Source organism: Schistocerca piceifrons, chromosome 11 (assembly GCF_021461385.2).
Source record: "Schistocerca piceifrons isolate TAMUIC-IGC-003096 chromosome 11, iqSchPice1.1, whole genome shotgun sequence".
Lineage (NCBI taxonomy): Eukaryota > Metazoa > Arthropoda > Insecta > Orthoptera > Acrididae > Schistocerca > Schistocerca piceifrons.
This window is the reverse complement of record NC_060148.1, coordinates 67,609,973-67,627,127: the sequence shown is the minus strand read 5'-3', so window position 1 is coordinate 67,627,127 and position 17,155 is coordinate 67,609,973. Positions and strand designations below refer to the sequence as shown.

At 39.8% G+C, this 17,155-nt stretch overlaps 1 protein-coding gene across 1 annotated transcript in view; it reads left to right on the top strand.

The window, feature by feature from the left end:
- Positions 1-17,155, top strand: part of LOC124720108 (L-galactose dehydrogenase-like) — a 100,391-nt gene that overhangs the window by 37,310 nt on the left and 45,926 nt on the right. Inside the window, exon 3 of the mRNA XM_047245400.1 lies at positions 14,760-14,877. Within this exon, the coding sequence (XP_047101356.1) occupies positions 14,760-14,877 (118 nt within the window). The remainder of the gene's footprint in view (positions 1-14,759; positions 14,878-17,155) is intronic.

Below are 17,155 nucleotides of genomic sequence, written 5' to 3'. Positions count from 1 at the left end.
AAAGAACTGGAGAATCTAAAAAATAAGCTACTGCTGTTGAAGCGCCTTGCCAAAGTAAACAATTCTAATGAAATTAAGGATCTTGAAAAAATCACTAAGAAACTGTATAAGAAAGAGTTGCAATTAGCGAAACTAAGATACAACACAAATTTCATAAAAAATAGTAAAAACCAATGCAAAACAGCCTGGTCAGTAATTAATACTGTTAAAGGTGAAGTCAGAAACTTCGACAAGACAGTCCCAATACCAGCAGATACATTCAATAAATATTTTGTAAGCTGTGCTGATGATATCAAAAAGCTGATCAGTAAACCGAATGTAACATATATAGATTATCTGAAGAGAGCAAACCCAAATCATAATAGGGCCGGATCATCATTGAAACACTTCAGAGAGGTATGCCAACATGAAGTTTTTAAAATAGTCAAAGAAATGAAAAATTCATACAGTACAGATATTTTTAATATGTCAAACAATCTATTGAAAGAAATCATACATTACATTGCAGCACCATTAACGTATTCTATAAACCTGTGTCTCATAGAAGGGTTTTTTCCTGATCCTCTCAAACTATCCAAGGTAACTCCAGTCTTTAAGAAGGGTGTCAAATCAGATCCTGCAAACTACAGACCAATTTCACTAATTCCAGTACTAGGAAAAGTCTTTGAAGGCATAATATATAAGCAGATGTATGAGTACCTAGAACTAAATGGTATGTTAAGTGCATCACAGTTTGGTTACAGAAAAGGAAGGTCAGCTATACATGCCATAGAGCTCTTAGTCAGAGACATTCTAGCAGCATTTGAGGACCATGCGCACGCACAGGTAACCTTATGTGATCTGAGCAAAGCTTTTGACTGTGTTGACCACTCACTTCTGCTCTCTAAACTTGAGTACTATGGAATATGTGATAAAAGTTTAAAACTCATCAAATCATACCTCAATAAAAGGAACCAGGTGGTGAGTTCAGGAAGTCATCTGTCAAACATACTCGAGGTTCAACATGGAGTGCCACAGGGATCTAAATTGGGACCACTTCTTTTCCTTGTACACATAAATGACTTACCAGGAAATATAGATGTAAAGACATATATGTATGCAGATGACACAACTTTTCTATCTGTAAACCATGTACTTGATAACCTTGTAAGTGATATGAAATTGGCAAAAGAAAATGCAACATCATGGTTTAATGCCAATGGTCTGCTATTAAATGAGGAAAAGACCCAGAATATGTGGTTCAGTCTATCAAAGTCTACAAAAATAGAAAAACAAAAGGCAAAGTTTTTAGGTATTGTACTTGACAACAGTCTAACATGGAACTCTCATGTAGATCACATAGTGGTTAGGTTGTCAAGAGTTATATATTTGTTGAAGAGACTGATGTGTTGTGTGACATTTGAGTATGTAAGGACAGCATACTTTGCCTTTTTTCAATCTGTTTTAAGGTATGGGTTAATACTCTGGGGAAACAGCAGAAAAATAAATGAAATTATGGTGATCCAGAAGAAAGCAATCAGAGTAATGGCTAAGGTAGATAATAGAACACATTGTAAACCATTGTTCACTAAATATAGAATTTTAACAGTAATTAATTTATATATTCTTGACAGTGTTAACTACATACTTGCTGAACTACCTAATTTAAGTGTAACAAATGAAAGACATGGCTACTATACAAGAACGTGTACTTCTCTGCTGTTGCCACAAAATAGATTAGCCAAAACTAACAATAGTCATAAGTATATGGCAATTAAAATATATAACAAATTGTCTAAAAATGGGTCAATCAAACCTGACAAATTATTTAAAGACAATGTTCATAACTTCTTGTTAACCAATCCATTCTATTCATTAGAAGAATTTTTAGAAATGCCTAATATCAACTTAAATGTGTAAAAAAATTTTTTTAGTAAAATTAATAAGTTAAGTGAACTGACGAAGTCTATTGCATGTAACAATGCTGAATGACTAATAAAGAATCTGAATCTGAATCTGAATCTGTCTCATATATCTTGCTCACCACATGGTAGAGTTTTGTCAGGACTGGCTCTCCCAAGGCTGTCAGTAATTCTAATGGAATGTTGTCTACTCCCGGGGCCTTGTTTTGACTTAGGTCTTTCAGTGCTCTGTCAAACTCTTCACACAGTATCATATCTCCCATTTCATCTACATCCTCTTCCCTTTCCATGATATTGTCCTCAAGAACATCGCCCCTGTATAGACCCTCTATATACTCCTTCCACCTTTCTGCTTTCCCTTCTTTGCTTAGAACTGGGTTTCCATCTGAGCTCTTGATATTCATGTAAGTGGTTCTCTTTTCTCCAAAGTTCTCTTTAATTTTCCTGTAGGCAGTATCTATCTTACCCCTCATGAGATAAGCCTCTACATCCTTACATTTGTCCTTTAGCCATCCCTGCTTAGCCATTATTCACTTCCTGTCGATCTCATTTTTGAGACATTTGTATTCCTTTTTGCCTGCTTCACACAATTGGGTGGCAAATGTAAATGCCGAAACTTAACAATGGTCAGTCGCTTGGAGCCATACCAATTCCCCAAGCAGGTCAAACAGAGCCTGCCAAACTTTGTCATTGAGGAAGGTTATGGCTATGGCTTTGGGATACTGAGGGAATTTTGCTGGTTGAATTTATGGATTGTGAAATGATGATGACATCTGATGTGTACTGTGAAACTTTGAAGAAACTTAGGCTTGCCATTCAAAAGAACATCACAGTATGCTGACACCTGGTGTTTTGCACTTACATAACTACACGTGTCCTCACAGTGCCCGAAACACTCTTGAGATTTTGAAGCAATTCAAATGGGACATTTTTAGTCATTCCCCATAGAGTCCAGACTTGATACCAAGGGATTTTCGTCTCTTCACTCATATGAGGAAGTGGTTTGCATCACAGCACAACAATGAACTCCAAAATTTTGTGAAAGACTGGTTGCTCACCCACGCAGGAGATTTTGTGGAAAAGGAATTTGTAAATTAGTGAAATCCTATGACAAATACTAAACTAGCAAACGGTCGTAGTTTCAGGTTGGACATAACAAAATTCATTTTTCCATGAAAGTTTTTTATTTACAGGCAAAAGGAGATTACTTTCTGAACTGTCCTTGTATCATCACATTGTTTAAAATACACATTGTTTTAAAGTAGTACTGCACTGACAACTTTCAGTTTTCCTTAGGACAGTTTAAGAACTAAGAAAGTTCAAAATTTGTGCAAAATCGCACTGTAAAAAATTCAGTCTTTAAATTTCTTAGCTAAACTTGAAATTTCAACATCTAAAGCTTCAGATTGTTCCATGACCTTTTCTGTAATCATTCTTTATTGATCTTTGATTATGTGTAAGCACTTCTTTCTGCATCAACTGTATCTTCTAAGTTTCGGAGTAAAACCTCTTGTTAACAGAGGAGCCTCTTTCAACTGCAGCATTTCCATGAAACATGCATAACATCTATACAAACTTGGTGAAGTCATGTTTCGCAATTAGCAATAAATTCATCAGAAAATGATCAAGTTCATCCTTCTTAGGATTGAATTGTTCTAGTTGTTTTTCTGAATACTCAGAATATTTAAAATATTCACTCTTCAGTATGTCAGCTGTTGATGGAGTCATATGTTTTTTGACACAAATTCTTCCAATGCATTGTCAGTCAAGAATTTCTCAGAATGGAGCGCTGTATAACTTAGGGTGATAAACATGAACTGCCTACAATCTTTAATTTCAAAGGAGTCCTCTTAGTAATTTGTAGATATAGACTTTGCAAAGTACCTGTGCATACTTTTATGAAATAAGGACATCACTTTCTGTGTTTTCTTTCTAGCAGCAATGGCACCACATACAATATCTGCATAATGACTTGTTTCTTAATCACATGCTTCGGAAACATCAGTAGCAAGTAAAATTTGGTAGACGTTGTCGCCATTTTCATAACAGTTTCTTTATGAACTGAGATACAGTGCTATACATTAAACTGAACAAATCTCTGTACAAAAATGGGTAGAGAAGAGTCAGTTGACAGATGCGTAGTTAAAAGCTCCTCAGGTTCAGTTGATACAGATACAGGAAACTTCATGTTTTGCACAGTTGTGTTCTAAGAGACGTTTAAATTTTTCAATATCTCTAGTCTCTGGAGGTCTTTTATGTACTTCAGCAACATACTTCTTCACATGCAGAATAAGTTCAAGTGCTCTTTTCATGACTTCAGTATTTCCAACACATCTTAAAGAAAAAAATTTGAGAGAAAACTTAGAAAACCCAGTGACGTCTGAGCAGGTTACACTGCTTGAAAGAGTATCCGTCATAAAGTACCAGATTACCCTAGAAATTCATGAGCATTCCAATTACTTTTAATATGAGCTATTTTCAAAGCCGTATTCACCACATGAAGTGAAGAAGTGTCACAGTAAAACACTTGTGGTGTCACCGCCAGACACCACACTTGCTAGGTGGTAGCTTTTAAATCGGCTGCGGTCCGCTAGTATACGACGGACCCACGTGTCGCCACTGTCAGTAATTGCAGACTGAGCGCCACCACACGGCAGGTCTAGAGAGACGTACTAGCACTCACCCCAGTTGTACAGCCGACGTTGCTAGCCATGGTTCACTGAGAATTACTCTCTCATTTGTCGAGACGATAGTTAGCATAGCCTTCAGCTACAATTGCTACGACCTAGCAAGGCGCCGTATTCCATTTATATTGCTAGTCTATTATTGTATCATCAAGAGAGATGTTCTACAAATGTGGATTAAAGTTAAGTATTCCAGAAGCTACGTACTTTTCTTTATAGCATTCATTACGTATCCTGTTTCAGACCTCACGCCAGCCTGCTTGATTTTAACGCGTGCATTTCGGCCTTCTCTAGTTATACAACAACACTTGTGGTTGATTATCTTCTTACTTTTACAAATCAAACTATTTATAACATTCACCAAGTGGTGGCAGGAGAACACACATATAAACACATTTAAAATACCTTTATACGTGAGTTTTCCTGCTGCTGCTGCTGCTGCTGCTAGGTGAGAGGATTTTTCATCTATTCCGTTACGCTATATTCTCAAAAATTGATTTTTTTAAATGTACTTATAGCATTCATTTCACTCACAGTACATTAATAGTGTTGTGCTATTTTTATTGTGTAATACAGTAAAATCTCACGTGGCTTGAAGAAAACTAACTTAAACAGCAAACAGCAAATACAACTACAAGGTCCCTCAACACCCTCCATGTTCTGAGTGGTACCTCCTGGGGAATGGACAGAGTGGCTCTCCTCCGCCTCTATTGCACCTCGAAATTGGACTATGGAAGCATAGTTTATTACTCTGCACAACCGTCTATTGTTCAGCATCTAGACTCTGTCCACCACTGTGGATTGTATTTAGCGTCTGGAGCTTTTTACACAAGCCCTGTGGAGAGCCTTTATGCTGTGACTGCTGAACCTCCACTGTCCAATCAGCAAGCTGCCCTTCTGAGTCATTATGCCTGCTCATCTGACCCATGCCCTTTTTTTTGACGCCTCCATGGATTTAGGGTATGCGGGTCACCCTGCCTCTCTACTACCACTGGGAGCCAGCTTCTGTCACCTGCTACATTCCCTTTCCTTCCAATTTCCTTGACAAATGGGGGTACAATGCCACCTTGGCTTTGCCCCTGGACCTGCCTTCTCTGTGACCTTTGTCAGCTTCCCAAGGATAGTACACCCCCCCCCCCCCCCCCGCCTTCATAGTTTATCATTGGGTATTTGTTGCTCCATGCGCACAAATGGAGGATGTCACATTTATTTACACTGACGGCCACAAGACCACCTTTTAGGTTGGGAGTGCCTATATTGTTGGTGCCATCCCTACTAGATTTTGGCTTCCCGACCAGTGCTCAGTTTTTACTGCGGAGCTCTATGCTGTTCTCCAAGCTGTCCAATACATCTGTCATCATCAGCGGATACAGTGTATTATATACTGGGATTCACTCAGCACTCTTCTCAACTTCCAAGCTCTTTATCCCATCCACTCTCTGGTCCACCAGATTCAGGACTGCCTCCACATGCTCCACTTGAGGGGAGGGGGGGGGGGGGGGGGGGAATCTCTGTGGCATTCCTCTGGATCCCAGGGCACACTGGTATCTGTGAATGAGGCTGCTGATATAGCGGCAAAGGCTGCCATCTCTCTTCCTTGGCCCGCCGTTCGCATGGTTTCCTTTGCCGATCTACATAGCATTTTATGTTGTCGTGTTGCTCTTTTATGGCACACACATTGGTCTGCACTTCCCGATAATAAGTTACAGGACATATAACCTCTTCTCTGTGCTTGGACCTCTTCCTCCCAGCCTCGTCATCAGGAGAAGGTAATTTTAACTAGACTCTGGATTGAACACTGTCTTTTTAGCTATCGACATTGTTTAAGTGGTGATCCTCCCCCACTTTGCCCCTACTGCTTTCAATTGTGGACAGTGAGACACCTTTTACTTCAGCGCCGCTATTTTAATCCACTGTGTGCCCATTTACAGCTGTCGCCTGATATATCTTCCCTTTTAGCAGATGACGCGCGCTCAGCTGATCGCATCCTTGAGTTTTCATTTAATGCTCTTTTCGGGGAAAACAGTCCTCCTTCAATAGCAGTTTTATAAGATTCCCTTCCATTTTTAGTTTCCCTCCTTCTTGAGGTTTGCTCCCATTGCTGCTGATTTAAATTTCAGTTTTTTTACCCTTCAGTAAGCCACAGAATGGGTGCTTATGAGCGTAACAGTTTTGTGCCCCCCCCCCCCCCAAACAAAACAAAAAATGGGGAGGGTACTATATACTAATAATACGAGGGGCATTCGAAAAGACCATGCAAATGTAAAAACTACTTACATTTATTTGGGGTGAATCTTTTTTATTTTTTGACATAGTCTCCTTTCAGACTTATCCACTTCATCCAACGCTGTTCTAATTTGTTGATCCCTTCCGAATAATAGGAATTGTCCAAGTCTGCAAAATAGCTATTGGTTGCTGCAATCACCTCCTCGTTTGAATAAAATCTTAGTCCCACCAGCCATTTCTTCAAATTGGGGAACAAATAGTAGTCCGAGTGAGCCAAGTCTGGAGAATAGGAGGGATGTGAAACGAGTTGGAATCTTATTTCCATTAATTTTGCGACCACAGCTGCTGAGGGGTGTGCTGGTGCATTGTCGTGATGCAAAAGGACTTTTTTGCAGCCCAATTGCCGGTTTTTTCTTGCAGCTCGGTTTTCGAATTGTCCAATAATGATGAATAATATTTCCCTGCAATAGTTTTACCCTTTTCCAGATAGTCGATGAGGATTATCCCTTGCAAATCCCAAAAGACAGTCGCCATAACCTTTCCAGCCAAAGGAATGGTCTTCGCCTTTTTTGGTGCAGATTCTCCCTTGGTAACCCATTGTTTATATTGTTGTTTGGTCTCAGGAGTATAGTAATGTATCCATGTCTCAAGAGTATAGTAATGTATCCATGTCTCAAGAGTATAGTAATGTATCCATGTTTCAGGAGTAAAGTAATGTATCCATGTTTCATCCACAGTGACGAAATGATTCTTAAAATCCTGTGGATTCTTCCTGAACAGCTGCAAACCATCCTTGCAACACTTCACATGATTCCGTTTTTGGCCCAGCATGAGCAATCATGGAACCCATCTTGCGGATAGCTTTCTCATGTCCAAATGTTTATTCAAAATATTATGTACTCATTCATTCAAGATGTTCACAGCACTAGCAATCTCACGAACCTTAATCTTCTGCCATCCGTGACCATACCATGGATTTTATCAATGATTTCTGGGGTCGTATATTCCACAGAGTGCCCAGAACATTCAGCATCACTTGTGCCCATATGGCCACTCCGAAAATTTTGAAACCACTTATAAACTGTTCTAATAAAACGTTCAGAGTCACCATAATGTTTATCAAGCTTCTCTTTAGTCTCCTGAGGCATTTTGGCTTTCATAAAGTAATGTTTAATCACCATACGAAATTCTTTTTCGCCCATTTTGAATAATCACTTGACTTCCTTGTTCACATGAATGCCAAACATAAAGAAATAGACCAATATGGCTGAAACTTGGTGTGCACTCTTTCCAAAGATGCTACTAACTAAACATGACCTCGATACACACTGATGGTCTCATCTCTTGGACTTTGCACAGACTTTTCAAATACCCCTCGTAAAGCATGGTTAACTTTTTGGCTGGTGAGAAATTGATTTTACTCTGATCATCATTAACATCTTCCATAAGAGATTAGAATTACAGTAGTTTCATATTAATTATGAAAAACCTTTAAAAATACCTTTCCAAAAAAGATGCTGATTAATGAAATTTAAACAGAAGAAGGGGTGAACAGAATAACAGAAACAGTTATTCTGATACTTCTCTAGTGACACATTAGATGGCAGCATTATCTTGGACGGAACTACAGTTTACACCTCATTTTGACTTGGTGTATACATCTCATATAGCTCTGTGTTAACAAAGCAACACTTCCAAATTTGCCCTCTCTGCACCTGACCCTCAAGGTTCCAAATGTCAGTAGCAGAGGCTGTGGTAACCTGGCTTGCACAGATGGACATCCCAGTCCCCTACAGATAACAGAGACTTTGTAAGAGTTTGGGTAAATCTTTATAAAATGTATAGTTATGCATTACTGTTTATTAAATGGACTGCTGGATATAACGTTTTTTAGAGTAGCACTAAGTTGGCACTCCCTTCTATAACTGCACCATTACTTTTTCCTTACTTTCATGAGCATTTGTTCACTTTCATGACTTTCTCATGACTTCTCTGACCAATAGGCACCCTGTTATGGAGACTTCTGCAAGATGTCCTGTTATTCAAGTTTACCCAATATTCTTATTGTACACTTCTGAAGGATAAACACTTTCTTTACCTTTGCTACAATGAATTGGAAGACTATATCATAGGACAGAAATGAATCAAGTTCACAAAAGCGTGCTAGCAAATTTGTATACACATCAACACAGTGAGAGAGATTCCTAAGTGAAAAGCAGGCATAACTGAGTTTTTTTGCATAAGTTTATCACATGCTGAGGCAGCCGTAGTTTATTATCCATCTGGATGTGCAGGAACTTCAAACGTGGCCCAATGTGTGATCATTAATCTCTACTTTTTGGAACTGCATAATATGAGTTTTTGCAAGTTTGGGGGTCAAGATATGGGCTGTGAACCAGTTGTAATCCTGTTCCATTATTCTCCTGGATGTGTTTGGTATAGGTGTGTTTTCATCTTTTTATGAATATACTCTTGTCATCAACATATGTGACAGTTTTTGAAGTGTCTTCCAATGTCCTGGGTAAATAATTTATATAAACCTAGAACAGGAGCATATTTAATGTTTACTCACTCTGAATCTAATCTTATTCCTATTGTGTACTTGATAATGTGCACCTTTGTTTTCTGTTACTAATATATGACTCCACTGGCCTTTAATGCAAGGCCATTTCTTTTCCCTTAAGACTTCCTTGTTGGTTTTTCTTTCTGTCCAGCTTGTTCTTATCATTTTCCACCATATCTGCTTTTCAGCAGCTTCACGACTATTCCTTTTCAATTTATCTTTCCATAGAGAAGTAAACTCCATACAAATGAACTACATATCTATACATAATTTAAAAGTCCCCCATGTATTTTTCTGTTTGTGTGTGAAGTCTAATCTCAGGAATTAAGAGAATGACTCACAAGGGAAGATTGTGTATATAATTTGTTACCTCTATGCCAGACAAGTTGTCTGGTTCTAGATGCTTAGTGCTACTTCTTTGAAGTGCGGTCAGGTCTGTAGTTTAAAAATGAAAAAAATAAATATTTAATTGATAAAACATGTTATTCATTGAATGAGTTTTGCAAGATAGACTACTTTTATATATTTAAATTGCAGTGATCCTTTTAGTATGCTTTTCACTTTGTGTTTGTTTTTATTGTAGTTTCATGTTTTTGTTTTATTTGCAATGGCTTATGAAAATTAAATGTATTTTCCCTGACAGCACTTGTCAACGTCCTATGCTGTTTATGTATTTTTTGACCCATTTCAATGCAAACATCTGATACACATACAAGGTTTGATATAATATACACTACTGGCCATTAAAATTGCTACACCACGAAGATGATGTGCTACAGACGCGAAATTTAACCGACAGGAAGAATAAGCTGTGATATGCAAATGATTAGCTTTTCAGAGCATTCACACAAGGTTGGCGCCAGTGGCAACACCTACAACATGCTGACATGAGGAAAGTTTCCAACCGATTTCTCATACACAAACAGCAGTTGACCGGCATTGCCTGGTGAAAGGTTGTTGTGATGGAGGAGAAATGCGTACCACTACGTCTCCGACTTCGATAAAGGTCGAGTTGTAGCCTATAGCAATTGCGGTTCATCGTATTGCGACATTGCTGCTCGCATTGGTCGAGATCGAATGACTATTAGCAGAATATGGAATCGGTGGGTTCAAGAGGGTAATACGGGACGTTGTGCTATGGACTATCAGCTCAGAGACCGTGGCTGCGGTTACCCTTGACGCTGCATCACAGACAGGAGTGCCTGCAATGGTGTACTCAATGATGAACCTGGGTGCACGAATCGCAAAACGTCATTTTTTGGGATGAATCCAGCATCATGATGGTCGCATCCGTGTTTGGCGACATCGCGGTGAACACACATTGGAAGCGTGTATTCGTCATCGCCATACTGCCGTATCACCCGGCGTGATGGTATGGGATGCCATCGGTTACACGTCTTGGTCACCTCTTGTTTGCATTGACGGCACTTTGAACAGTGGACATTACATTTCACATGTGTTACGACCCGTGGCTCTACCCTTCATTCAATCCCTGCAATACCCTACATTTCAGCAGGATAATGCACGACTGCATGTTGCAGGTCCTGTACAGGCCTTTCTGGATACAGAAAATTTTCAACAGCTGCCCTGGCCAGCACATTCTCCAGATCTCTCACCAATTGAAAACGTCTGGTCAATGGTGGCCGACAACTGGCTCGTCACAATGCGCCAGTCACTACTCTTGATAAACTGTGGTATCATGTTGAAGCTGCATGGGCAGCTGTACCTGTACACGCCATCCAAGCTCTGTTTGTCTCAATGCCCAGCTGTATCAAGGCCATTATTATGGCCAGAGGTGGTTGTTCTGGGTACTGATTTCTCAGAATCTATGCACCCAAACGGCATGAAAATATAATCACATGTCAGTTGTAGTATAATATGTTTGTCCAATGAATACCCATTTATCATCTGCATTTCTTCTTGGTGTAGCAATTTTAATGGCCAGTAGTGTACATACAAAATAAACTGAGTAAGTGTGACATATACTGAGCTCTAGCCACAGCATTCTATATGATGTGTTTCCGGAGGAATAGTAAATATTTTAAAAGGTTGTAGCGTAGACTAATTTGAATAAAACATTCCACATAACATGTGTCCACTTAGTATAGGTTAGAGAAATTCAGCTGCTAGAATGTAACCTATACAAATACACACACAATATATTTAGGAAAGGTTAATTAGTAAAGTCTAGAAGTGATTTTCATAAATTTCACCTCCTCCTTCAATGTACTTTTGAATTCTCTTGACAATATCACGTGCAGCTCTTCTGAACTTATCTTGCATTCTTTTAAGAGGGGAACTCTATTTGTAATCCAAATGATCAGTGTGTATTTTGTGTTTACTTTATGACTGTGGTCTTCACCTTTCAACTGTCCCACAGGCAAAAACTGAAAGGGCTAAAGGTCTGGAAACCTTGGTGACCAAGAAATGTGACCGTATCTGCCAACCCATCTTTCGGGGAAGTGTTAAGTTTAACTGTCACCTGACTACTAGAATGTCCAAAGGCCCCGTCTAGTCGATAGAACACATCTGACCTTGGAGCCAAAGGAACATTTTCCAACAAATATGGAAGCCCATTTTCAAAAAAGTCTTGATAGTGCTAACACAACATGCCCATTCTACTGATTGTCTACCACAAAACACCATGCATGTACAGAATAGGGTACTTGAAAACATGTGTGCATGAAGGTTTTTGTCAGATGTGAGTTAACGAGCAATAGGCACAGTTCACACTGAACTCATAGTACGATTTGCGATACAATATGCGATATAATGCAGAAGTGAGTCACATCTGTGGACTGCGTAGATATGTAATGGAAGCGGCTTAAATGGTTTCACTGTAATGACTGTGATACAACAAGAATATGTATTTGTATTGTACTACCTGGCACAACACAGATTGCTGGTTGCTCCACACATCACGGGGAGTGAAATTTCAAGTTATCTGATTTGCCTAAAAAAAGCAAGGCTTTGTCTGTTTCTATAGTTAGTTTCTCAGTAAATCTTATACTTTTCGTGCAAAAACAAATGAACGCCACACAGCCACAACAACACGTAATGGCAGTGAAAACTTTGCCTATGTTTTGAGTAATCGAAAAACTGCATTGCCGCGCGAACACAGGCAAAAAAGTAAGCCTATTTACTTCGCCAACAAAACAGGAAAACGTACCACAACTTCAAAACTATGACATGTTGTATATTGTGTAGCACAACAGCTACCAAAACAAGAGGACAATAACATAATTTAAAAATAAAAATAGAACCCACTGATGATAGCACAAAAGTGCTGAAACATGTATGAGTGAAACAAAAGAAAAAAGGTGTCTTGCATGAGGCGGAACCTCTCATCCCATTTTCTTAGCAAGCACGGAGACAACAAGAAGAACTGCACCACAAGATGATCAGTTCTAGAATATTGCGTAAGTGTGTGGGAACCATACTAGATAGGCCGAACACGAGATATTGAACGTATACAGAGAAGGGCAGCACGAATGTTCACAGGTCTGTTTAATCCATGGAAGAGTGTCAGAGCGATACATAAGGAACTGAATTGGAAGTCTCTTGAAGATAGACGTAAACTATCCCAAAGAAGACTATTGACAAAGTTTCAAGAAATGGCTTTAAATGGTGCCTCTAGGAGTGTACTACAATCCCCTATGTATCACTCACATAGTGGTTATGAGGATAAGATTGGAACAATTACTGCATGCACAGAGGCATTCAGTCAATCATTATTCCCGCACTCCATATGTGAATGGAACAGGAAGAAACACTAAAAACTGGTACAATGGGATGTACCCTCTGCCATGCACTTCACAGTGGTTTGCAGACTATAGTGTGGATGTAGATATATGAATTGGTAATGGGTATTCCAGTAAGCTATTGTCCCAGTAAGCCAATTACACCTAAACCAGCTGTACCTCTGCAGCCAATGAAAATTGAATATACAAGGTGTACAACTTTGCTTGCACCTTTTTCCCCAACATTTGAGGCTTTATTGAAACAAATTGGTTACACATGTATCATTCAAAGTATTTTCCATCACTGGCCACTACTTTCTCCTCTCTTTTGGGCAGTGTATGAATCTCATATCGAAAAATTGTTCATCTTTTGAAGCGATCCACGAATCAATCCAATTTGTGACTTCTTCATGAGATCTGAAGTGTTGGTCAGCCAGGCCATGCGCCATTGATCTAAACAGGTGATAGTCAGAGGGGGAAATGTCTGGAGAATACGGTGGGTGGGGTAGGACTTCCCATTTTAACATTTCCAAGTTCATTTTGGCTTCTTTTGCAGCGTGGGGTCGAGCGTTATCGTGCTGCAAAATCACTTTATCGTGCCTCTCACTGTATTGCAGCCATTTTTCTTTTAATGCTCTGCTCAAAATGCATTAATTGCGTTTGATAACGAGCACCAGTGATTGGTTCACTTGGTTTTAACACCTCGTAGTACACGACGCTGAGCCGGTCTCACCAAAAACGCAAGATCTTGGAGCTGTGAATATTCGGTTTGTCCATTGATGTAGAAGCGTGGCCAGGGTATCCCTATGATTTTTTGTATTTAGGGTTATCGTAATGAACCAATTTTTTGTTCCCGGTCACAATGCAATGCAGAAATCCCTTTCGTTTTTGCCTTTGAAGCAACTGTTCACAAACACCATTCAACATCTCTCGGTTTCAGCTCACACGGGACCCAAGTTCCTTCTTTCTGAATCATGCCCATAGCCTTGATACATTTTGAAACAGTTTGTTGTGTCACTCCCACTAATCGTGCCAATTCTTCTCGAGTTTGACGCGAGTCTCCACTCAGCAATGTCTCCAATTCTGCATCTTTGAAAACACTCTCTCTTCCACCACTATGCCGGTCTTCGACGTTAAAATCACCGTTCTTAAAGCCTTGAAACCACTCACGACACATTCTTTCACTAATAGCGTCCTTACCATATGTACTTGAGAACATTTGACGAGACTCAGCCCCTGTTTTCTTCATACTGCAACAAAACAGTAACACCTCCCACAAATGACGAGAATTAGGCTCGTAAACTGACATTTCCAATCAAGAACAGCTTTATGATGCATTACACAAATCGACTAATGTTTGAATGAGGTTATGTTGACCAAGGTCCAAGCTAGCTGCCTGACATCTGCGATCTGTGTCTTTCAACTGTTACTTACCACTGTTGCCACCAATCGGCAAACGGCGGAAGCAAAGTTGTACACCTTGCACATTATAAGGAATATTTCACTCGAATTAATCTATACTACCACACCTAAAATATTTACTATTCTTCCTGTAATTATAGAATAGGTCAGGATATTCCCAGACATATTAATGCACAGAGATGGGACAACTCTCCTGTAACTGATGAAACCTATGCTGTTGCAGAGACTTCCCCGAGGAAGAGGGGATCGCAGCGGTGCGGGAGGCGATCCGGCAAGGCATCAACTACATTGACACGGCGCCCTTATATGGCCTCGGCAGGTCTGAAGAAGTTATTGGCAAGGTGAGGTTGAGCTGCACAGGCTTAATCGCTTAATCCTCTTGCCGAGGATGGAAGCTCTTATTGTCACTTTTCTGTTTGTGAATTACATTTGCTTTTTAAAAATTGTACTGTCTGAAAAAAGAGATTTTTTTTTCTTATTCTTTACTTAAACATGATTTGACACTTGTATATCATCATTGACACAAGCACCATCACCACCACCAGTTGCTTAGGCCGTGTTTGTGCTGAACCAAATGAACATTTGCAGAGTCAGAGTTCACTATCATTTGATTGTGCCTGTAACAAGAGAGAAGACATAGAATGGGCTTATCATTATTCCAAAACTTTCCACTTCTGTCAGCTGGCACCTTTCACTGGCTTCTCATTACAGTTGACGAGGATATTTATATGCAATACACTAATTACTGATGATGAACATAACCTGAGAAAACGCGAGCATTTTCTCTGTGGTTATTAGCAACTCAAAATCTTTGCATTAGTAGTTGTTTCACAGTTCATTAGCTGACACTTCTCAGATAGGTTTGATGTCTGCAATTACAATGTGTCAAACACTTCAAGGATTTTATTAAGTATATATAAGGAAGATAATGTCAACAAAATATGATTAAGGAAATGTGAAATGTACGTACTATGTGTCACTTAGACTACCTGTAAAATCTGTCAAGTAATTTGTTAGAGGGCAAGTAGTGTAACTGCCAGAAACCAGTTTTTATTTATTGGGTTATTACATCAAAAACATCTAAAATACCAGTGAGATATCAGGCATGTACGAGGTGCATTCAAGTTCTAAGGCCTCCGATTTTTTTTCTAATTAACTACTCACCCGAAATCGATGAAACTGGCGTTACGTCTCGACCTAATCGCCCTGCAGGTGTACACATTTTTCACGACGCTAACGCCATGATTCCATGGCAGCGGCGAAGGCTTCTTTAGGAGTCTGTTTTGACCACTGGAAAATCGCTGAGGCAATAGCAGCACGGCTGGTGAATGTGCGGCCACAGAGAGTGTCTATCATTGTTGGAAAAAGCCAAAAGTCACTAGGAGCCAGGTCACGTGAGTAGGGAGCATGAGGAATCACTTCAAAGTTGTTATCACGAAGAAACTGTTGCGTAACATTCGCTCGGTGTGTGGGTGCGTTGTCTCGGTCAAACAGCACACGCGGAGCCCTTCCCAGACATTTTTGTTGCAGTGCAGGAAGGAATTTGTTCTTCAAAACATTTTCATAGCATGCACCTGTTACCGTAGAGCCCTTTGGAACACAATGGGTAAGGATTACGCCCTCGCTGTCCCAGAACATGGACACCATCATTTTTTCAGCACTGGCGGTTACCCGACATTTTTTTGGTGGCGGTGAATCTGTGTGCTTCCACTGAGCTGACTGGCGCTTTGTTTCTGGATTGAAAATTGGCATCCACATCTCATCCATTGTCACAACCGACGAAAAGAAAGTCCCATTCGTGCTGTTGTTGCGTGTCAACATTGCTCGGCAACGTCCCACACGGACAGCTGTGTGGTCGTCCGTCAGCATTCGTGGCACCCACCTGGATGACACTTTTCGCATTTTCAGGATTGTGTGCACAGAACCCACAGAAATGCCAACTCAGGAGGCGATCTGTTCAACAGTCATTTGGTGATCCCCCAAAACAATTCTCTCCACTTTCTCGATCATGTCGTCAGACCGGCTTGTGCGAGCCCGAGGTTGTTTCGGTTTGTTGTCACACGATGTTCTGCCTTCATTAGACTGTCGCACCCACGAACGCACTTTCGACACATCCATAACTCCATCACCACATGTCTCCTTCAACTGTCAATGAATTTCAATTGGTTTCACACCACGCAAATTCAGAAAACGAATGATTGCATGCTGTTCAAGTAAGGAAAACGTTGCCATTTTATGCACGCTGTTCAAGTAAGGAAAACGTCGCCATTTTAAGTATTTAAAACAGTTTTCATTCTCGCAGCTGGCGGTAAAATTCCATCTGCCGTACGGTGCTGCCATCTCTGGGACGTATTGACAATGAATGCGGCCTCATTTTAAAACAATGCGTATGTTTCTATCTCTTTCCAGTCCGCAGAAAAAAAATCGGAGGCCTTAGAACTCGAATGCACCTCGTAATTGTGGCTACTGTCAATGTCATCAATGAGAATTATCAAATCTTTTGAGTATTTTTAATTTTAGGCAACATAATACATATGTATTCATACTTGCTTACTTTTAAGGAAATTTATCATACTGTTCCTTTTTAATGAAATGAAGTAATGATTTTATTGTCTCTCT